Here is a 21,625-nt window from a genome sequence, read left to right on the forward strand (position 1 = left end):
CTCTCTCAGTTTTGTCTTCTTTTAGGAGCTCCCTCAGCTTTCTCCTTTTTGAGGTAGTAATTCCCAATTTTACACTTTATGTTGAGCCTTCTACAGAGTAAAATTGGAGCTAAACTCAGGAGTCATTTGTAGGCTGGGAAAAAGGGGGTTCTGTTGTCATCTAAGGATGTCAGGTGTAATCACCCCCAAATTTATATCATTTAGTGTTGCTTAAATGAGAGCAAAAGTCACCAAAGCCTGAGGACAGATCTATCCAGAAATCTTTTAATTCCTTCTCCACTTCCTGTGTTATCAGCAACTGCTGCATAGAGGCCACTGCTTTTTATATGAAGACATAAAAATCCTTTTAGTGATCTGCCTTGATACAACAGGGGTTTTTTGGTGAGCTGTGGATGAGTTAGGCAGCTTTTTCCTACCACTAACTCAGCTCAAACTGCGTGGGACAAAGGGGACCTGTCATCTTTTGTGCTTTGGGAAGTAGGAAAAAAAGAGGTTTGCCAGGGTATATTTTTAAGCTGCCTTGTTTCCATGCTAAAAACAGCACAGATTGGATTGTTCTAGATTGGAACAATCCATATTTGGCATGGAGGAAGCTGGTGATGGCAGGAAATGAGCAGTTGGTGAGATGGGATGGACACAGCAGGGCTGGAAATAGGATCCAGTGTTGAGTGGGTTCTGTGGCTGCAGCAGCAGGGCTGAGTCACCCAGGCAGCCCCAGGAGCTTTTCTCTGCTCTCAGCTCTGCTCTCCCCATTCCCAACCCTTCCAGGCTCCCTCCCCAGCAAAGGACACCTGCCAACATCTTCCCATGGCCTGGGGGTAGCCAAAGCCAGGCAAGCAGGGACACTGTGTGCTCCCCTCAGTGAGCTCCCTCCAGAGCCCCACCTCCCTCTTCAGCCTCATCAAACTCCCATCAGGAAATTCTTGAGGTTTGCCTGGGTTTCCTGTGAGATTCAATTCATTCTGGAATATCAGAAATGGTCTGAGCTCTCTAAAGGAAAAAGGGTTCATTCACCACATGGGAAAAACAGGCTTTTGTTCTCTGTGTACCAAAGCAGAGGAAGAAATGTGTCAGTTCATGGGTTTTTTGGGTTGGAAGGACCTCTCAAGATGATCTAGAGCAGCCTCTCTGCTCTAACAGGAGTTCGGAGCTGCTTGTCCAGGACCACATCCAGTTTGGGTTTGAGTATCTCCGTGGATGGAGACTCCTAAACTTCTCTTAGCAGCCTTGTTCCAGTGTTTGACTGCCCCCACATAATAAAAGGTTTCTTGGTTCAGATAGAATTTCCTGTTTCTTAATGTGTCCATTGCCTCTTGTCCTGCCAGAACCATCATGCTGGAATAAGGGAGCTCTGGAAATAGCAGAAATAGACCCTGACTGGAACTAGAATCACAGAATCAGTAATGTTGGAGAAAAACTCCAAGATCATTGAGTCCAGTGTTAGTTACTGTCAGCCTTACCCCCTCCTACCCTCTCCTGAGCAATGAGGCTTAACAAGGGGGGTGACTGCATGGATTGGGATCTCATCCTCTCACTGAGGGATGCACCCTGAGCTTTACCCTTCCTCCTCCCTCCCTGTTCCACCTGCCAGGTCTGATGGGGCTTCTCTTTGCTCCTGTGACACCAGCCAGGTCTCATGGGGCTTCTCTTTGCTCCTGTGACACCAGCCAGGTCTGATGGGGCTTCTCTTTGCTCCTGCAGGAAGAGTTGGCACACGGATCGTGGGATCAATGCAAGGTGGAGACACGGAGGAGGATGTGAGTAACCATCTCGTGTGTCTGCAGAGCTTCTCTGACAGGGCTTTAGATGCCAGCCCTCTCCTCAGCTGGAGAGACACCTTTTTACCTGCTGAATCCTCACACCCCAGGCCTGCTTTTCCCCTCCTTTCCCATGGCTGACACCTTTCCTTGGCATAGATTTGTATTTCCTTATTTTTCCTTTGTTCTTGAAGTCTGTGTGCTCCACATGCTGTCACCCCATCCTGCAGTGCAGAACTAGTGGCACACAGGCTGCAGGAATGCTCTTGTGAGCTGGGGGGCAGATTTCTGGGAAAAGGGTCCAGTACAGTGCAACTGGAGTTAAATACATGGGCCTAAATTCCCTCCCTGCTGTGAAGTCACTCCTTGGAGCCCTGTCCATGGCCTGTGCTGGCAGCATCAGTGCCCTGGAGGATGGGGCAGGGATGAGAGCAGGACTGTGAGCTGTGCCCTTGGGATTTCCTGCTGCCCCAGGGCTCCTGGCCTTGCTCTTGGTTGTGGTTTCCATGTGAGTGGGCAGTGTGAAAGGCACACACAGCTTTGCACAGGAGGCACTTGCTCTGTGTCTGTGCTCAGCCTTTGGCATCCATGGGCAGCCTTTCTCTGCCTCTGGGCACACCTGAGCAGCCACATCTGCACCAGGAAGCTGAAGCCAGCTGGTGTGGTTGGCATTTGCAGTTAGCTCTCCCCACCATCCCAAAAAGCTGCTGCCATGCCAGGAGCAGTGGGGCTGTTCTCTCCAGTGATGCTGGGACACTGTTTTGGAGATGGCTAGGAACCAGTACAGCCATTAAACAGTGGTGACTGTGGGATTGTGTTTGAGCCTGTGCTGCTGTTAATTCCCAGTGTGGGTGGAACTTGTCTCAATCCAGCAGACACCCCTCAAGGAGGGGAGTTCAGACATTTCTGGGAATCCCAGAACAGTTTGAGGTGGAAGGGACCTTTAAACCCATCTAGTTCCACCCAGAGACACATGCCACTAGAACAGGTTGCTCCAAGCCCCATCCAGCCTGACTTGAAACAATTTCGGGGATGGGGCAGCTACAGCTTTTGGATCTTGGAGAGAACTTGCAGCCCTTGCTCTGCTCTTTGGTCCTGCCAGAATGGGTTGTTGCCTCCTGGACATCCAGACCCATTTCTGGGAAGGGCAGAGTGCTGTGCTATGGGTGAAGATGTTGTCACTTTAGTCCCAGTGCTGCCTGATTGTCCTTGGCCACGTTAGTGACAGATTTGGATGGTCACCCTCTGTGATTTCTGTTCCCTTTAGACTTCCCTGCTGGCAGCCCTCTCCCTGCTGGCACAGCCCCAGCACATCCAGGGATGGAAAGCCAAGGCCTTCAGCCTGTGACTTCCCTCAGCTGCAGCCACTGCAGTTATCCCAAGGCTCTGCCCTCTGACTGCAGCTCCTCAGAGCTCAGGGATCTTTGCAGGCCTCTGCTGGTGTGTCCCAGCCCAGGGAATGAAGCCAGTGAGGCTGCCTTGAGCCCCTCCAGGAACTCATGGAGTCAGGAAGAGCCAGCGGTGTGTGCCCAGCCTCTGTCACCTGCTGGTGTGGCACAGGACACCTGAGCTGTGCCTGCCTTTGCTGCCTTCTCCCCTGCTCCAGCCTGGGTACTTTCTGTTCTCTTTTATGTTCTTGTACTTTTTTTTCCTGCTCTGCCTCTTGTGCTCCTCCACTCTGGCTCTCCAGGTGACCCCAGCCCCGGCACGGCCAGGCCGGCGCAAGGCTCAGGTGGGTTCCTCTCCTCTCCTGGGCTTCCTTCATTCTCTTCCACTTCTCTCCATTCTGTGGGCTCACAGTAGCTGTCACCTCAATGTTAAACACCCTGACATGCTTTTAATAGAGCCAGCAGAAGTCAGGGAATTTGTGTTCCTCAGCCCCGTGGGGGGGGAAGGAGGTTTGCAATCCATTGGGAGTGCAGGGGAAGCCAGCACTGCCATCCCATCCCTCACCTGGGGCTGGCAGAGAGGCCTGGCCAGGGAGAGCTGAGCTGGTCATGGACTCCTCTTCCCTGCCCTGCAGGACGACTCAGGGGATAGTGAGATTGACCTGGATGAAGATGAAGATGAGGAGGAGGAGGATGATCTGGAAGATGACAGCATGGAAATCGCCCCAGGCAAATCCAGTCTCCGAGGCAGGAAGCCAGAGCCACTGGAGCAAAGTGATAATGACTTCTGACCCTTCAGGAGCAGGAGACCTCTTGAAGCACAAACTTTGGAGAGGCCAGGAGCTAATACCCTGCTGTCTGAAAAGTGTGTGTCAGTGTGAACTCAGGAGTTGGTAAATAATGTTCATTAAACCTGAAAATTAAACTTGGATTGCCAGGTTTGTGAATCTCAAAGCATGAGCAGTTTATCCATAATGAGAATCACAGTAATGTGCACTTATTTCCATAATTGCACTAAACTGGCTCTTGTGCACTGCAGTGCCAGAAGCCTCATTCCAGTGAGCATCGAATGCCTGATTTCCCTGCATTTTATTATGTCCAAATAGATTTCTTTGGCTTAATAAAACTGGATGAAAAGCTGCTCTGGGAATGCATCTCAATTGGTTTTAAATCTGGCTTAAATCTATTTACCCTAAACATATCCTTTACTTAATCAAGGGCTTGTGTGCACGAAGAGCAGCCCCAGGCAGACTAAAGGAGTGGAGTTAAAACCAGAGAAGTCTCCAAGGAGACCTTCCAGGGCCTAAAGGGGCTCCAGGAGAGCTGCAGAGGGACTGGGGACAAGGGATGCAGGGACAGGACACAGGGAATGGCTTCCCACTGCCAGAGGGCAGGGCTGGATGGGATATTGGGCAGGAATTGTTCCCTGGCAGAGTGGGCAGGCCCTGGCACAGGGTGCCCAAAGCAGCTGGGGCTGCCCCTGGATCCCTGGCAGTGCCCAAAGCCAGGCTGGGCAGGGTTTGGAGGAATAGTGGAAGGTGTCCCTGCCCATGGCAGGAGTGGGAATGGATGAGCTTTGAGATTCCTTCCAACCCAAACCAGCCTGTGATGATCTGACCCCACAGACCAGGGCTGCAGTTTGAGTCACAATTTTCTATTTCCTCTACTGTAGGCCCAGATGGAAAAGTGACTCCACACGTGGTGTGCACAGAGCCAGAGCCTCTCTCCAGGCAGCAGTGCCACCTAGCCTGCAGCACAGCCAGCAGGCCTGTGGCAAAGCCACTGCTGGTGTTGCAGCTGCTCATGCCAGACAGCAGCAGTAGCCCCTGTGCTGGTGAACTGAGCTCTCAGCCAGGGCAGGGGAGCACAGCTCATCCCAAATGTCCTGCAGTGCAAGAGCAAGGCTGCACAGGCATCTTCTCATCCAGGAACGAATTTATTCCCAAGCATTTACATCTCCAGAGCTCAGCCCAGTGTCTGTGGATCAGCCCCCAGGTCCCTGCAGCAGCCACTGGCTGCCCTGAGGGTGGCAGCCTGTCCTGGCCAGGCTGGGGACAGGGGACAGTGGCTTCAGGGGGCTCTGAGGGTTCACAGTTTGGCTGCTGGGTCACCTGCAAACCTGGCACCTCTGGGGAGTCACTGGGTCCCTGCCACACACACAGAGGCAGCACCTTTGCTCTCCTAGTCAAAAAGTGACCTGCTGGGGACAGACCCTGCAGCTGGGACATTGGGAAGATGTATCCAAGGTCACAGAACACCGTGACAGCAGCAGGAGATCCAGGAGCTCCAGCCTGAAGCTGAGAGGCAGAAGTTTGAGCTGAGGCAGATCCTGGTGTAGCACCAAGATGTACTGGAGACATCCCACCCTCAGGCAGTGCAGTTCCTCTTACATTCCCCTTCTTACACCTCCATTTTCCTGAGGACTCTTTATTTTCCAAGGTCTTTCTAGATGGTTCCACTCCTGTGCCTTTGGTTACCTCTCTCTTGTTAGAGAACAGCTCTGCCAAACACTCCAGGTGTGTCTGGCCAGCACCAGCCTGTTACTGAGGGCACAGCACCAGCCAGGACCTGCTGGAGGTGCCAGGTCCACAGCATCACTCCCATCTGAGCAAGGCAGCAGCACATCTGTGTCCAGCTGGGATTTCAGGGCAGCCTGCGGGACTGGGCTGGTTTTAGCCAGGGGTGACAAAGCACAGGAGGAGTTGCTGCCACCAGCAGATAAATCCCCCACAAAAACAAGGTCTGGCTGTGGCATCTGCCCCTCCTCACTCCTTTCTGCATTTCCCCCATTCCCTGAAGCTCCCCCAGGGCCTGGATGAACACAGACATGGGCACACACACCCTTCAGCTTTCAATGCGTGCCTTGACCCTCCTGCGCTCCTGCTCCGACGCCCTCGGTCCTCCCGGGCCGTGCCAGGAGCTCAGGAGCTGTCCTTGCTCCAGTTCTCACCCCTGAGATGGGCACCAAGGAGCTCCCTGCAGTCACCCAGGCCAGGGGGACCCCAGGTCCCAGGTCCCCTCACACGTCCACGACGCAGTCGGGCGCGTTGGTGCGGATGGCGTCCGCGATCAGCCTGGCTCCCGAGTGCCCGATGAGGTTCCCCTGCAGGCTGGGGGGGAGAGAGAGCCCAGGCTGGGGCACGAGGCACAGCAGGATCCTTGGTGGGGACAGCAGATGCTGCCTAGCTTTGCACAGCATCTGGCATCACCTGTGCCCGCCCCACTCCGTGCAGGACCCTGCTCAAGGGCACTCTGGGTTTGAGTGGCCCTGAGGCAGCCAAGCGAGGAGCTGGAGCCAGTCCTGGACAGCTGGAGGGGCTGAGCCACTTCTCCCCTGGTTTTGGAGAGGATTTGTCTTTTGAGGTGGTTCTTTGGCCCAGAGCCATCCCTGGAGGGGAGCTGAGGGGTCTGGAGCTGTGTGGGGGTGGTGGCTGTCACGCTGGGAGGAGCACGGGATGCCCCTGCCCTGTGGGGCAGCCAGGAGTGGGCAGGGCTGGCAGGGAGAAGGTCCCTGGACAGTTCCCATGGTCTCCCCCATCCCTGCCTTTCCCACCCCCTGCAGCAGCCACTTACTTGACGTAGGTGAGGCCGTGGTTGCCCTGCAGGGCCGTGGCGATGCAGATGGCGCCGTCCATGCCCAGGGAGTTTTCCTGCAGGCTGCGGGAGGCAGGAGGGTCAGACAGCCCCAGCACGTGTGGCCACCAGGAGGGAATGCAGGCGCTGAGCCACCTGCTCAGGGTTTGCCCTTCTGAGAGCCGCTGGCTTGGCCATCCCCCGCTGCTCCTAAGGGAATGCCTGCCCAGGCTGCTCCTGGGGCTGCCATACTCACTTGAGCCAGCGAAGGCTGCGGTTCACCTTGAGCGCCTTGGCCACGGCCTTGGCCCCCGCCGGGCCCAGGGAGTTTCCCCGCAGGCTGCAAACAAAGGAGCGGTGAGGAAGGACAGACAGCCCGGGGGCACAGACGGGAGGAGGGGGAGAAGTGACCGGTGAGGAAGGACAGACAGCCCGGGGGCACAGACGGGAGGAGGGGGAGAAGTGACCGGTGAGGAAGGACAGACAGCCGGGGGGCACAGACAGGAGGAGGGGGAGAAGTGACCGGTGAGGAAGGACAGACAGCCGGGGGGCACAGACCGGAGGAGGAGGAGAAGTGACCGCACCCAGGGACAGCTCTGGGAGATCACGGAGGGCAGGAGCAGTGCTGAGCCAAGGGCTCTCAGACACCCCAGGGACCAGTGGCACAGCCCTGGGCACTTGGTGGCCCTGCAGAGCCACCACTTACTCCAGGATCTGCAGGCTCTTGTTGACCATCAAGGCTTCTGCCAGGGCTTGGGCACCGGCCGCGCCAACTGAAGCCACTTGCAGGCTGCAAGGGAATGGGGACCCTTCAGCACTTGTCCTGAGGTGGCCATGGTGTGTTAATGAGGGTAATTGGGCTGTGACACCAGGGCCCTGCTGCAGCCTGGATACTCACTGGAGATCTGCCAGGGTGGTGTTGACCTTCAGTGCAGCGGAGAGCGCGGCCATCCCCTCGTCTCCGATGGCGTTCTCCTGCAGGCTGTGACAGAAGGGCTGTGTGTGCCCCTGGCCAGGGAACCAGGGCAGGGACAGGGACAGGGACAGGGACAGGGCCCAGCATCCCCAAATGGCTTGGGAGAGCTCCTGGAGCACAAGGCATTCAGAGCATCCCCAGCCAGGGACACGCCATGGGGACACAGCAGATTTGCAGGGCCTAAAGGGACTCCAGGAGAGCTGCAGAGGGACTTGGGACAAGGGTTTGCAGAGATTCATTCCAAGATGTGGCTGAATGAATATTGATCCAAAGGGAGAAGGATAAAGACAGAAGTTCCTCACAGCTGGAGGAGGGACCAAAGCTGCTTTCAGCATCTCAGAGCACTTGTGGAAACCACCAGGCACAAGGACAAGGGTTTGCAGCACAAGAGGGAATGGCTTCCCACTGCCAGAGGGCAGGGATGGATGGGATATTGGGAGGAATGAGGTGGGCAGGCCCTGGCACAGGGTGCCCAGAGCAGCTGTGGCTGCCCCTGCATCCCTGGCAGTGCCCAAGGCCAGGCTGGACAGGGCTTGGAGCAGCCTGGGACAGTGGCAGGTGTCCCTGCCATGGCAGGGGGTGGGACTGGATGAGCTATCAGTAGGGCCCAGGACCCACCCAGCCGTGTCCCCACTTACTCGAGGCTGGCCAGGCTGCTGTTGGACTGTAGTGCTTGTGCCAGGGCCGTGGCTGTTTTGACCTGGATGAAGTTCCACTGCAAGCTGCAAACAGGAGAAAATGAGAGGTGAAGCCTTGGGCTGTGAGTGTGCCCTGCCCCAGCCAGGCTCCACACCCATCCAGGGATGTGCAAGGCCCCGTGGCTCCATCCAGGATGTCACAGCACACCTCTCCTGGAGAGTGGCCCAGGGGAGCTGTGTCCCAGCCTGGAGGGACTGAGGGCCAGGAGCAGTGTCCCTGCCCATGTCCATGCCAGGGGCCTGAAACCCAGGAGGGCCCAGGGACACTCACTGGAGGGAGCTGAGTGCTCGGTTCTCCCTGATGGCCAAGGCGATGGCCTGGCCCCCGTCGTCATGCAGCAGGTTGGCCGCCAGGCTGCAGGGACAGAGGACTCAGGTCACACAGGAGAAGTTGAGGACAGCTCCAGGGACAGCACAGGGGGCTCTGGGTGCCCTCCTGGGGTCCCCATGGGACTTACTCCAGCTTCCTGAGGGTGCTGTTGCTGCGCAGGGCACGGGCGATGGCAGGGCCCCCCTCCCTGCTGATGGAGTTCTCCCTGAGGCTGGGGAAAGACACGGGGCTGGGGAGGGGCAGCCAAGGCAGGGCTGGGGCAGCTGCTCCCCCAGAGCCCTTCATCGACTGAGTGGAGCAGTTTGTCTGAGACCAGCCCCATCAGCTCCTGCAGCTCCATTCCCTGTGCTCCCTGTGGGCACTGGTGGCCCCTCGGGGCTTTCTGCCAGCCTCCTGTCCCCACTACCATCTGTCATTCCAAGATGTGGCTGAATGAATATTGTCCCAAAGGGAGAAAGATAAAGACAGAGAGAAGCTCCTCACAGCTGGAGGAGGGACCAAAGCTGCTTTCAGCATCTCAGAGCTGGAAACCACCAGGTGCAAGCCCAGAGAGGCTCCCAGGTCCCAGCCCAGCCTTTGGCCGGGGTGGCTGCAGGGACTGTCACTCACTTGAGGCTGAGGAGTCCCTGGTTGGAGCAGAGAGCTGCTGTCAGCGCCGTGACCCCTGCACTGCTGATGGAGTTGCTCTGGAGACTGAGACAAACAGGGAAGGTGTGAGGCTGGGCCAGCCTTGGCACCACAGCTGGGCTGCAGGGCCATGTCTGGGGTGGACAATGCCCTTCTCACCGAGAAAAGGGCACCTCCCAGCCACAGGGAACAGAGCAGCCCAGGCAGAAGGACCAGCCCTGGGAGCACCCAGGGTGGGAGCAGCCATTCCTGCTGGCCACAGCAGCACCAGCCCCAGCAAGCAGAGGGGACAGGGCTTGCCAGCATTTTGGGGCAGCCTTGTCCCCACCTGTCACCGTGGCTGCTGGCTCAGCTGGGCACATGGCTCCCATGGGTTTGGGATCCTGGTCACAGGGACAGAACCAGGGCATAGGCACTCATCAGCAGGAGCCACCAGCCCTCCTCTCCAGGGGCTGTTCCCATGGGGAGTGAAGGTGGCACCATTCCAGCCTGACTCTGCCAGGCCCCATTCCCTCCCTCCTCTGCCAATTCCCATCACTTTTGAGAGAGAGAACACCCAAAGCTACGGATTTCCTCCAAGCCAGAATAAAAAGTCATCAGTGGGCTTTAGGACTGATTCTGTGAGGGCCCCTTGGTGCAGGCAGGGCCAGCCTGGCTGCTGCTGGAGCTGCCACATGGTGTTCCAGCCTGCACATCCCGGGAATGTGCAGTGGGACAGACATGGGGAGGGGGTGAGGGCTTGAGGGGTGGCAGGTTTTGCTGGAAGGAGGAGGCTGGGCTCTGTTGTCAAGGAGTCCAGGCAGGGAGGAGGAACTTACTCGAGGCTTTGCAGGCTGTGGTTCACCCTCAGAGCTTCAGCCAAGGCAATGGAGCCACTGTCTCCCACCGAGTTGCTTGAGAGCCTGAGACAGAAGAGGAAGCTTGGAGCTGCCAGCAAGGAATTCATCTCCCCCAGGCCCTTCCTGCTGCAGCAACGAGCATGAACTCGCTGCCACCTCATTCCCCACCAACACACATCTGTGTTCTCGGGGCTGGTTTGAGCTGGAATAGCTTTTAATGTTTCCTCAGGGCCTGGAGCCCTGCTGCTTCCCTCTGCCAGAGGGGAGAGAGCTTCTCCTTTCTTCATGTGGCTCCTGCATGCCTGGAGGTGCAGAGAGCATCCCCACAGGGCTGCTGCAAAGGCTCTGCTCTCTCTCTCCCCACCAGCCCCTCTAGGCAGAGCCAGCAGTGTCACACCTGCCCCTTTCCTGCCCACATCTCCCAGGGGATGTGGCCCTGGCAGTGCCATCCCTCCCCTCGTGCCCTGCTCACATCAGCTCCCTCAGGCTGCGGTTCTGCTTCAGCGCCTCCGCGATTTTCCGGGCGCCCTGGGCTCCCACGGCGTTCTTCTGCAGGCTGCAAAGGCAGGGAGGCTCCTGTGAATGGCAGGAGCCACGTCCCCACGGGTGGCACCCACCCTGCTGGGTGGCTGGAGGGGGGGACACACGTCTGGGTCACTCACTGCAGGGTCAGCAGCCCGTGGTTGGTCAGCAGGGCCTCGGCCAGGAAGGCGGCCCCGTCCTCCTTGATGGAGTTGTGCTGGAGGCTGTGGGACACGGCAGGGAAGCCAGGCATGGATGCTCCCGCAGCAGGGCCAGGGGCTGTGGCCATCTGCCCTGGAGTTTACTTGCCCTTGAGAAAGGGGTCTGGCCCCCAGGCATCCCTGACCAGGAGTCTCCTTCCCTCCTCTCCCACGGGATATTCCTTCTTCCACCAAACAGCACCCATGCACAGAAAGGACCTGGACCTGGGCTGCAGCCCCAGCCCCGCCCTTCACTGCCCCAAGAGGTAGGAGAATCCCAAATTTCTGCCCCAGGGCTGCCCCAGGCCCTGGGTCTGTGCCAGCTGCACTCGTGTATGCCCAGGCTGTCCCCATGTGCTTCCCCTTGGAGCTTGGGAAATCCCCAGGAGGACAGGAGAGGGCTGGAAGGGGGGGTCTGCTCTGGGGATCTGCTCAGGAGATGCTCCAGAGGCTGAGACTTACTTCAGGGAGAGCAGGATTTGGTTTTTTTTCAGGGCATCAGCCAAGGCTTTGGCTCCAGTGGGGCCGATGGAGTTGCTCCGCAGGCTGGGGCAGGACAGCAGAAAAGCCAAGCTTAGCAAAGCCAGACTGGCACAGGCCCAGTTTAAGCCAGATGCCTCCACATGGCACTGCTGAGGTGGGACATCAGGCCAGCAGCTCGTGGTGGTGGCTTTAGGGGCTGCAGACCCTGCCCAGCTCGGTGAGGCCGGGGGGGATCCAGCCCCTCTGGGGGCAGGGAATGGTTCCCAGAGGGAATGGGGGCACCACAGGGGCTGGGCAGGGGGACACTTACTCCAGCACCATCAGGCTCCTGTTCACCAGCAGCGACCTGGCCAGAGCTTTGGCTCCCTTGTTGCTGATCTGATTTTCTGCCAAGCTGCCCAGAAAAAGGAAAATTGGGTGTTTTTCCAGAGGAGAAAGAGACTGGCACAGGCCCTGGCATGTCCCAGGACGCAGCTGGGATGGGTGAGCGGGGAAGAGCCATGGGGAGCATTTGGTCCATGGTACAAGCAAAGTGATGGATGTTCTCCTGGTGTGGACACCAGGCAGGGACTGCAAGAACACCATTTCTGGACATCAAATTCATTTGTGTCCCATAAAGGAGCTCAGATGGCAGCATGGGGAACTCTGTGCAGCCTTGAGGAAGAGCAGGAGGTGGGGAAAGTGGGAGCCCATCTGTCTGGGATGAGGCCCCTCCCTGCACAGAGCTCAGGAGCCTGTCCCCTCCCTGCAGCAAGTGTTCCATGCAGAGCCTCAAGTGCCCAGAGATCTGCTGTGACATTGGGAGGTGGTTTGTTAGGATTACTCATGGATTTATGGACATTTTTTAGCAACAGTGAGGAGGCAGCAGCTCCAGGAAGACTGGTCAAGACAGCCTTGGGGTAAGGTCACTGTGCCTGGGTGCAGGGCATCGTGTCGGGCTGTCCTTGCCATTAGGCACCCTGGGGAGCCAGTGGGAGACACATTCCTGGGGGACCCTCACCCTGGTGTTGCGGTGCCCTCAGCTCCACGTTGCATCCCCAGGACATCCCCTGGGCCAGGTCCTACCTGAGCCTCTGGATCTGGCAGTCCTTCCCACTCAGCACACTGCCCAGCAGCTCCATCACATCGTCCTTAAACTGGTTATTGTCCAGCCTGCAGGAGACACAAGGAAAGAGCAAGAGCAAGGGTTTGGAGAACCAAGTGGAGAAAGGATCATCCTCCCATGACATCTGCCTGTCCCAGGTGGAGAAGCTCAAGGACAGAAGTGGAGCTGGCCCAGTGCCACCCCTTCTGCAGGTGGGCAACAGTCGGTGGACCCAAGTCTCCAATGACACCTGGGGTTGTGAGTCACAGGAGAGAGAGAACTCATTGCAGCCTCCCATACTTAAGAGGGGACTTATAACAGGGAACAAGTTTAAACTAAAAGAGGAGAGATTTAAATTAGGATTTAGGATGAAATTCTTCACTGTGAGGGTGGGGAGGCCCTGGCACAGAGAAGCTGGGGCTGCCCCTGGATCCCTGGCAGTGTCCAAGGCCAGGCTGGACGGGGCTTGGAGCAGCCTGGGAGAGTGGAAGGTGTCCCTGCCATGGCACGGGTGGGACTGATGGGTTGTAAATTCCCTTCCAGCCCAAACTGATCTATGATTCCACTGTCACAGCCTGGCTCTCATTGGAGACAGGTCCACCAACTGTTGCCCACCTGCAGAAGGGATGGCACTGGGTCAGCTCCACTTCTGTCCTTGAGCTTCTCCTCGCTCCTCCCGGTGCAATCCCAGCAGGACTCACCTGAGGCTGTGGCAGAAGAGGAGCTGGGAGAGCAGGCTCTTACACACGTTGTAGGTGAGGCAGTTGGAGAGGTTCGTCTCCTCCAGGCACACGTCAGACACCTGCAGGAGATAAGCCAGGGCCGAGCAGTTCACGGGGGTGAGCATCCCGGCCAGGCTGCCGCTCCTCATGGCCTCCTCCACGGCCTGGGCGGTGTCGGCGTGCTGCAGCTCGTGCAGGCAGCGCATGGCGTTGACGGCGCGCCAGGTCACGGCGTGCTCGGCGCCCAGGCAGCCCCGCAGGGCGCCCACGGCCTGCTCCCGGAAGGCGCCGTGCTCGCCCTTCAGCAGCAGCCACCCCGAGAGCAGGCGGTTCACCCGTGGGGACAGCAGGCCCGAGAGGAAGCGGATGAAGATGTCCAGCTGGCCGTGCTCAGCCTGCAGCGCCCTCTGCACGGCGCTCCTGAAGTGGCTGAGGAAGCCCAGCTTGGGCCAGGACATGCCGCTCTCCGCGAAGAGGTCAAAGATGGCCCGCTTGGCCGCCGTGTAGTAATAGAGAGCTGCCAGGAACTCCTGGATGGTTAGGTGGGAGAAGTAGTAGGCTGTGGAGGCCGGCATGTCCTCCTTGAGCAGGAGGCGGGTGGAGAGGCAGCTGTGCAGCAGGGAGAGGTCGATGCCGTGGGCCTTCATGTCCTGCTCGTAGAACACGTGCTTCCTGCGCAGCAGCCCGTAGAAGGCCAGCCTGCCCAGGCTGCCCACCAGCTTCTTGCTGGTGTTCACAGCCTGCTCGATCCTGAGGGCTTCTCTCGGCTTTTCCAGCCAGTCACCGCTCAGAGCCATTTTAAAATAATAGGAGTAGATTTCTGACAGGGTCCTGGGGACCACGGTCGCTTCTCGGGATCGATCGCCGCCGTGTTTCAGGAAATAAGCGATCGAGGAGCCAGAAATCCTGCAAAACCCAGGAATGGTGCACAGGACGTGGAGCGACCTGTTAGCCCTGATGTGCTGCAGGACTTGGCCAGACAGGTCTCCGTTGTCCGGGAACATCTGGTCCAAGAAGTCCTTCATCTCTGCAGCCCCGAGCCCTCGGATTTCCGTCATGCGGTCCACCAGCCCGCTGGGGATCTGCCCGGCCGCCACCGGCCGCGACGTGACCCACACGGAGGCCTCCTGCAGCAGGTTCCCCCTGATGATGTTGGTGATCAGGTTGTCCACTTGGATCTCCTTCTTGGGATCGGTGCAAACCGCAGCGTTGGAGAAATCCAAGGGGGTCTTGAACTCATCCAGGCCGTCGAGGATGAGCAGGGTGCGGGCGGCCCCGGCCGAGAGGGAGCCGGGCTCGGCGGTGCGGGGGCAGGCGGAGCACAGGAGGCGCTCAGCAGAGAGCTTCTCGTAGGTGTTGAGCTCCCGGAAGGTGAGGGGCAGCACGAACAGGATGTCCCTGCTGATCTCCCCCTTTGCCCAGCTGCACACAAACAGCTTCACCAGAGTGCTCTTGCCGATGCCGGCCACGCCGACGGTGACAGAGATCCGAGGGGGGATGCTGACTTTGGAGAGAGGCAGGAACAGCTTCTCCAGGGGGATGCTCTTGGCTGCTCTTGGCAGGCCTTTGGTGGTTTCCACCTGCAGGATGTCGTGCTCCTTCTGCTGGATGTCGCTCAGGCCTTCCACCAGCAGCAGGTTGGTGAGGCGCTGCGGGGCTCCTGTCTCCAGGCCATTCTCACACGAGCTCTGGAGGCTCTCCAGGTGCTTCTGCACCAGGGGTTCTGCACAGAGGAATGAGACAGGGGTGAGGAGGAAGAGGAGGAACCACAAAGGCAAATGACAGAAGCTGCTTCATTTTCTGCCATGCCCATGCAGAGAGAAACCTCATGGAGCCCTTACATGCTGGTAGGAAGGATGGCAGGGCTCAGAGGGCACCAATAGCCCTGATCAGCCTCACAGTCAGTCCAGGAGCCCATTTGAGCTCAGCCCTGGGCCTTCAGCCTCAGCTAAAGCTATGTTGTAGGAGTTAGATCTTGGTCTTGGACCTCATTGCTCTGCCCTTGCCTGGTGGCCACTGGGCTGTGTCTGAACCTGGTTGCCCTTGCTGGGCCTGATCCTGACCTCTCAACTGACTTCCCGCCTTGACTTCATCCCTGCCTCATTGCCATGGACTCTCTGCTGAACTGGACCCTTGGCTGAACCTGGTGGCCACCTCTGGCCCTGTCCTGCTCACCTGGCTCAGGTATCACAGTGAAATTGACCCCCCCAGTAAAGGCTGGACAAGCAGGGGATGATGGTGTGAGAGATTCAGGGCAGACACCAGCTGAGGTTGGAGCCTTCCAGGCAGGAGGGAAACCAGGGAAAGCTCTCCTGGCAAGGGCTGCAGAGAGAGCCCAAAGCTGGGGCAGCCACCAGCGCATGGGGTCAGGGGCAGCCATCCTTTTCCTGTTCCCAGCCTGGGGCTGGGACTGGCTGGTGGCATCTGGACATTGAGGACATTAATTGATGCACCTCACCGGCTGCCCATGGTACTGCTTGATCCAGGCCCCTGGGACAGGACAGAGGGACAGGTGGGACCTGGGCCAGCCCTGGGAATGTGGGTGACAGGAAAATGCAGCGGTGCAGAATTGCCTCTGACTCTGAAGGGAGCAGGGGTGAGCTGGAGCCCTCCAGAGTGCCCTGCCCAAGCCCTCCTTGCAATGATGCCATCCCAAAGCCCTAGGAGCTCCTAGGTGAGGGCAGCAACTACTGAAACTGGAGCCAGAGAGACTGAAGAGCACAATCATGAAATGGTGTTTTCTCCTGGGATCCAAAGCCATGCAGAGAAGAAAGCCTGAGCAGAATCCTTTCTCTCCAGAGGCTCCCGGTGCCAGTGCAGCGCTGCCCTGGATCTGCTCACACCTTGGTGCCCCCCTCACCCCACTGCTGTCCCCAGCACTCCCCCAGGGTGACAGACCTGCCCAAGCACCACTCACCTTCCATCAGAGGCCTCCTGTGACATGGGTGGTCCCTGGGCTGGGAGCGCTGTGGTGGCAGCAGTGTCCCATGGGCCACCCCGTGTCCCCCTGGCCAGCTCACAGCCCCACCCGGGGCTCCTCAGCCCCTGTCCATGGCCCTGGGGGAGGAAGAGGAGAAGCATCAGGAGCAGTGTGGGAGGGAGCCTGCTCTGAGCTGGCTGTGGATGAGCCAGGGGGTCACTCATCAGCTTTTGGCTGAGACAGAGTCCCCTCCGGTGGCAGGGGCACAGCTGAGCCCTCCCAGACCTCCAGTGCCACACACGTGGTGCCTTCACCAGCAGCACTTCCAGCAGGACCTTCCTCAAGCACAGAGGTGCTCGAATTGCCCTGGCAGTGCCCCGTGCCCTCTGAGGGTCACCTGAGTGTCACCACTGCCACCGGGGCTGGGAGCTGCTTGCACATTCTCCTCTGCCTTGTGAAGGAAGTTGTGGGGCAGCAGGCAGAGTGCTGAAGGGCCTGGTTTGGTTTCAAACCCACCTTGGCCCCATCCAGAGCCTCTGTCAGGGCTTGCTGAGCGGGGCCAGCACCACATCCTGTTCAGAGCTCTGAGGATGCTCTGAATCATCCCCACAGAAGGAGCAGCTACCTGCTCCCTCCCCCTCTGCTGCTGCCAAACCACACTCGGGGGTTGGTGGTTATTTTTAAGAATTGTGTCTGCTCAGAGTCCTGTTGCTCTTCAAGCAGAGGCAGAGAGGGGAAATCTCCATGCCTGAGAGTGCTCCCAGCTCCAGCTGTGCTGGGGGCACTGTGCTGTGGCCTCTCCACCAGCCCTGAAGTCATCTCCAGGCACTGGCCACGTGCAGGTGGGAACCCCTGAGCCCCAGGGGATGTCTGATCACAGGAGCAATGCACACACAGGGTCTCAAGGCCTGTGTCTGGCATCTCTCCTCCCCTCACCTGGCCTACAGGGTGTTCTGGATCCATGTGAGCATGGATCCCTGCTGGTCAGAGGCTCTGCAATGGGTCCCTGCCCACAGACAGCCTTGCCTTTGTCAAGCCCACCCCGAGGGGGACGTGGGCGCTGTGGGGGCTCTGATGCAGCCACACCAACAGGTAACACTCCTTTCCTTGCTCAGACCTCTCCTAGGGACAGAGCACAGATGCAGCTGGACCAGCCAAACCTGGCAGAGTTTCTGGTCCATGGTGCAAGGCCAAGGGGCTTGGAACTACTTCTGTTCCTCCTCCCTCCCAGAGGTCCATGCTGGGGTTTGTTTCTCCCACCAGAAGCACAAGACTGCAGGAGGGGCCTGGCAGTGTCCCCAGGGCTGGGTCCCTCACACACCTGGATCTCCCCCAGAGACAAGTGGCATGTCCCACAGAGTGGGGGAAGTGGCAGAAGGTGACAAAGCACCAGCCCAGCCCCGCCTGCCCTGGTGGCTCCTGACAAGCCCTTGCAGGGGTTGGAGCAGGGTCTGAGCCCACTGCAATTCCCTTCAGGATGGAAGCCTGGCTGAGCCCCTGGAGCCCCGGGCAGTGGTGGTGATCCCACAGATCCCAAAGCCCTTTCCTCCACCCTGGGAGCAGCAGCACCCCCCAGGCAGTGGCCTGGTCAATGCAGACACCATCAATTAAAGGAGCTCAGTGAGCAATTCACAGCCAAATGTTCACCCTCTGATGTGGTCCTGTGGTCCTCACTGGCCTGGAAGGGTCCATTAACCCTTTGCAGGCCCCGGGTCTGTCTCTGATCCTTGCTGCACAGCCAGGATGAAAGGGGCTTTTGCTGCAGGTGTTCCTGCAGGGATGAAAGGGGCTTTTGCTGCAGGTGTTCCTGCAGGAATGAAAGGGGCTTTTGCTGCAGGTGTTCCTGCAGGAATGAAAGGGGCTTTTGCTGCAGGTGTTCCTGCAGGGATGAAAGGGGCTTTTGCTGCAGGTGTTCCTGCAGCCCTGCCTCTGAAACGGGGCCCTTTAATGGGGGAAACCTGCTCCAACACCAGAGAGGGTTTGATGCTGTCCTCTGCTGCTCCTTCACAAAGCAGCAGCTTGTGCAGAGGCATCTCACCAGGAGAATAAAGCAGCAGAAGGGATAATGCAGGGGAGGCTGTGAGTTTTTCTGGTTCCAGTAGCTTCAGGTGCAGCTCTGGGAGCACAGAGGCTGCTGGAGGCTGTGTCCTGGGGCTGGAGGAGTCCCCAGCTCTCACAAGAGCTGTCTGAAGGGAAAGGGCTGGCCAAAGCCAAGCTCCACAGCCCCTACAGACACCCAGGTGTGTCCAGGATGGGAGCCAGCTCATTCCAGGGCTGCTGGCCATGAACCCTGCCCGAGGTGTCCATCCTGCACACCCCAGGTGTGCAGCTTTGCCTGGCCAGGACCCAGCAGGGACAATGTCCCACTGGCAGCCAGAGGAGCAGGGATGCAGCTTTGTGTCTGCCCTGCTTTGCCTGTGTCCCCAGGGAAATGGGAATAAGGGGCTGCAGGGCAGGAGGCTGCCCAGCCAAACTGTGAATGGCACCTGCAAGCCCCAGGGAGGGAAATGGGGATTGTGTTGGCAAGAATTTGGCATTAACACTTTGGTTAATGTCAAAGGTCCAGCCCAGGAGAAAATCCTTTCCTCTAAGGATGTTTAGACAGCACTGATGTGTTCTTCCAGCAGCTCCAATCCCACTATTCCCATGAACCACCATCCCCACATCCCACCTGAGTGTCCCTGCCCAAAGCCCAGCAGTGCTGGGAGCCACCAGGGCTGTGCTGGCAGGTCCCCCCCACGGTCACAGCCAGTCCTCTCCCACACAGCTGCTGTGCTTTCACTGTGTCTGTCCCAGGATTCCTGACACCAAGGCCAGAGAACACAGGCCTGGATGTAGCTCATCTCTGCCTCTAATTATGTACAGCCTCTAATTAGGAGCAGGGTCACCCCTGGCAGAGCAGCATCCAGGGGGTCTGGGATGGAGGGACACTCCTGAGGTGGCCACAGCAGGAAGCTGTCTGCATTCAACAGGCATTTACTGCCTCCCACACCTTCCTGCTGCCCCAGACAGACCCACCATGCTGTGCCTCAGGACTCTGCTGAGCACCTGGGACCAGGCCAGGAGCTGTCCCAGCAGCACCAGGACTGCAGCAGGTGACACCCAGCAGCTGGAATCTGTGTTTGTCCCCCTGCAGGGCTCGTGGGCAGACTCAGCAGCAGTGTGGAGGGAGGGGGTGGTTGGCACCTCGAGTGGGATTTCCCAGCTCCCAGCAGAGCCCGGGGGACCTGACCTGCTGCCAGGGCTGGGCTGAGGGTGCTGAGCTTACACAGGCACCAAAGGGCTGGGCAAGAGCTCCTGCATGGCTGCAGGCACCCACAGATGGAAAGCAAGGCAAACAGACTGATCTACAGCCTGTAGATAAGGTTAAAAGCTTTTTAGATGAGCTAAAAATTGCATGGTCCCAGAGCCCCTGCAGGAGGTGGGAGGTGCCCACTCCAGCTCCCTCCGTGCCCCAAGCACACCAAATCCTCAGCCTGGCCACCTCCTTGTCCATGTGCCACCATGGCAATGAAAGCATTTCCCAGGCCAGCAGCTCCCGCTGTTCCCGGAGCTGAGCGAATCCCGAAGCCAGGATGCAGGCTGCCACCTTTTGGCGGAACGGAAGAGACTTCACATCGTTAATTTCTGTTAATTGAACGAGGCAATAAAACACCTTCTGCATTATTACTTAATTATGAGGCTGGCAGACTGGCAAGTAACTTGGTTATCTAAGTTTACATATGGCTTAAATTTTTTGGTCTGGGTTTAATGCCAGCAAAATTGGTTGCCAAATTAAATGTATTTTATGTCAAATTTAATCTCTTCCAGGTTTGAGTTTTGGCTTTTTGTTTCCTTGAGCCCCAACCCCTGTAATAGGGCCCAGACACAGAAAGGGTTAAATACGAGGTGAGGGAACATGAAGGGCCCCTGGGCTGGATGCCAGCAGTGCCAATCCCAAATCTCACCAGGAAAAAAGGAAAATCGATCTAGGGGTGATTCCAAACAGCTAAAAATGGAGCTAATTTTGGAGAGGAGTTTCCTTGCAAGGCACTGCTGCACCTCACAGGCTGCAGAGTGAAGGCTGGTGCATTTCCTCAGCTGGCCATGCCCTGAGGATGCTTTAACAGAGCTGTGCAAACAGCTGATTGAACAGCAGATCCTCCCAGCAAACACCTCCTGCCCTTCCCACCCAAGGGATCTGAGGATTTCATCAGAAAAACTGGGCAGGAGCTGCTGCCAGCCCGTCCCTGTGGCACCCACAGCCCCAGCTGCAGGGATGCTGACAGATGTGGTACCCACCCAGCCTTTCTGGGCTTGCAGAGCACCCCAAAGAGCAGCTGCAAGCTCTGCAGGAAGAAATTTTTGTGCAACATGAACATCCCAGGTGGTGCCTGTCTGGCTTTGGATAACTCTTCCATGTGGTGGCCAAGCCCTGAGTGAGGGTGACACCCCAGGGGTGACAGCAGCCAGCCTGTCCCCAGCAGTCCCTCCTTTATGGCTACACAGTGCCCCTAAGTGCCTAAATAGCAGCAGGATTGAGTCTGATGCCCTGAGGCAGCGCAGGGTGCCCAGGCTCTGTGCCCACCTGGGTGCAGGGCTGAGCTCCAGCCCCCCAAACCTGCTCCTGGGACACCCCAGGGCCCTGCCCCACTCTTTGGTGCAGTTTTGCACCGTGCCACAGGTGAGTGTGACACTGATCTCTTCCTTTTCTATTGGTGGTATTTCTGTTTTGGATGGTTTGGAAGTTAATTGGTCCAGCAGATGACATTAAGGGGGGGACAGCTGCTGCACAAGGCTCTGGGCAGGCAGGACAGCCTGGCTGAGGCTGCCTTCGTGCCCTGGCAGGCAGAGCAGGCAGGGGGACAGGATTTGTGACATGTGCCAGCTTCCCTGTGGGGTGCCACGCTCATCTCCATCACTCTGGGCTGCACCCCCTCCTGCCAGCCTGATGCCGTGCCGTGCCGTGCCAGGGACCTCTGCCCATCTCTTGTCTTGGCCCAGCGACTCCATTTCACGTGGCCATCACAGCACGAGCTCTGCAGCAGCTTGTCCCCACTCGGGAGAGCCAAGTGACAACTCGCCCTCTCCCCACACCCCTCCAAGCCCTTACCTCGGCCTCGGGCCCCTTCCCCAGGTCGCTGTGTCAGCAGGGCAGTGGCGAGGGCATCCTCGTGGCCCGGGAGGATGCAGCCCCTCCGTGTCCCGCTCAGCTCCTTATCCCCAGGGCTTTCTCCTCCTGGGCGATGCTCCAGTTGAAGGCAGCAGCCACCCTCCCCGCTGGTGTCCCCTGATGGCACCTGGGCCGGGGCGATGCTCGGGCAGCACCTGGGCAGGGTGAGTCCGGCTTCCCCCGGTGGCTTCTGTCTCTTTCCGTTCTCTCCGCGCCCCTTCCTGCCCTGGGTCTCGCAGATCTTCCTTCCTGTCCCCGTGGGGCTGGTGGCTATGCAAATCGGGCTGAGCGATGCGCCAAAACCCGTCCGAGCCCCGCAGCCACAGCCGGGGCTGCCCCGCGGGGATGCTCCG

The 21,625-nt window shown here is 58.4% G+C and overlaps 2 protein-coding genes across 7 annotated transcripts in view; one reads left to right on the forward strand and one right to left on the reverse strand.

Moving 5' to 3' along the window:
* CLUAP1 (clusterin associated protein 1) overlaps positions 1-4,286 on the forward strand; it is a 64,733-nt gene extending 60,447 nt beyond the window's left edge. For 2 of the 3 annotated variants that reach the window (XM_059862070.1, XM_059862071.1), the window contains 2 exons: positions 1,702-1,757; positions 3,781-4,286. In XM_059862070.1, the coding sequence (XP_059718053.1) occupies positions 1,702-1,757; positions 3,781-3,936 (212 nt within the window). In that variant the 3' untranslated portion in view covers positions 3,937-4,286. The remainder of the gene's footprint in view (positions 1-1,701; positions 1,758-3,780) is intronic. The other variant, XM_059862072.1, reaches the window with a different exon arrangement.
* On the reverse strand, positions 1,019-21,547 carry NLRC3 (NLR family CARD domain containing 3). 4 transcript variants are annotated; one of them, XM_059862066.1, is made up of 18 exons: positions 21,213-21,547; positions 16,118-16,257; positions 13,180-14,923; positions 12,460-12,546; positions 11,705-11,788; positions 11,374-11,457; positions 10,852-10,935; positions 10,662-10,745; positions 10,169-10,252; positions 9,333-9,416; positions 8,851-8,934; positions 8,664-8,747; positions 8,333-8,416; positions 7,617-7,700; positions 7,425-7,508; positions 6,975-7,058; positions 6,719-6,802; positions 1,019-1,695 (listed from the first exon to the last, which is right to left on the reverse strand). In XM_059862066.1, the coding sequence occupies exons 2-18, from the start codon at positions 16,122-16,124 to the stop codon at positions 1,635-1,637; spliced, it is 2,991 nt and encodes a 996-aa protein (XP_059718049.1). In that variant the 5' UTR covers positions 16,125-16,257; positions 21,213-21,547; the 3' UTR covers positions 1,019-1,634. The 4 variants fall into 4 exon arrangements, with proteins under 4 accessions (XP_059718049.1, XP_059718048.1, XP_059718051.1 ...); XM_059862065.1 differs by lacking the exon at positions 1,019-1,695 and adding an exon at positions 5,063-6,255; XM_059862068.1 differs by lacking the exons at positions 1,019-1,695; positions 8,851-8,934 and adding an exon at positions 5,063-6,255.
* Between the last annotated feature and the right edge of the window lie 78 nt (positions 21,548-21,625).

Source organism: Haemorhous mexicanus, chromosome 17, assembly GCF_027477595.1.
Source record: "Haemorhous mexicanus isolate bHaeMex1 chromosome 17, bHaeMex1.pri, whole genome shotgun sequence".
Classification (NCBI taxonomy): domain Eukaryota; kingdom Metazoa; phylum Chordata; class Aves; order Passeriformes; family Fringillidae; genus Haemorhous; species Haemorhous mexicanus.

What these genes read in the sequence shown, in the direction of transcription:
- NLRC3 (XM_059862065.1), bottom strand. An exon ending in AGCACCCTCAGGAAGCTGGA is followed by an intron (nt 8,748 to 8,850) that starts GTAAGTCCCATG and finishes CTGTCCCTGCAG; the next exon opens with CCTGGCGGCCAACCTGCTGC. An exon ending in CGCAGCCTTCGCTGGCTCAA is followed by an intron (nt 6,803 to 6,974) that starts GTGAGTATGGCA and finishes TGCCTCCCGCAG; the next exon opens with CCTGCAGGAAAACTCCCTGG.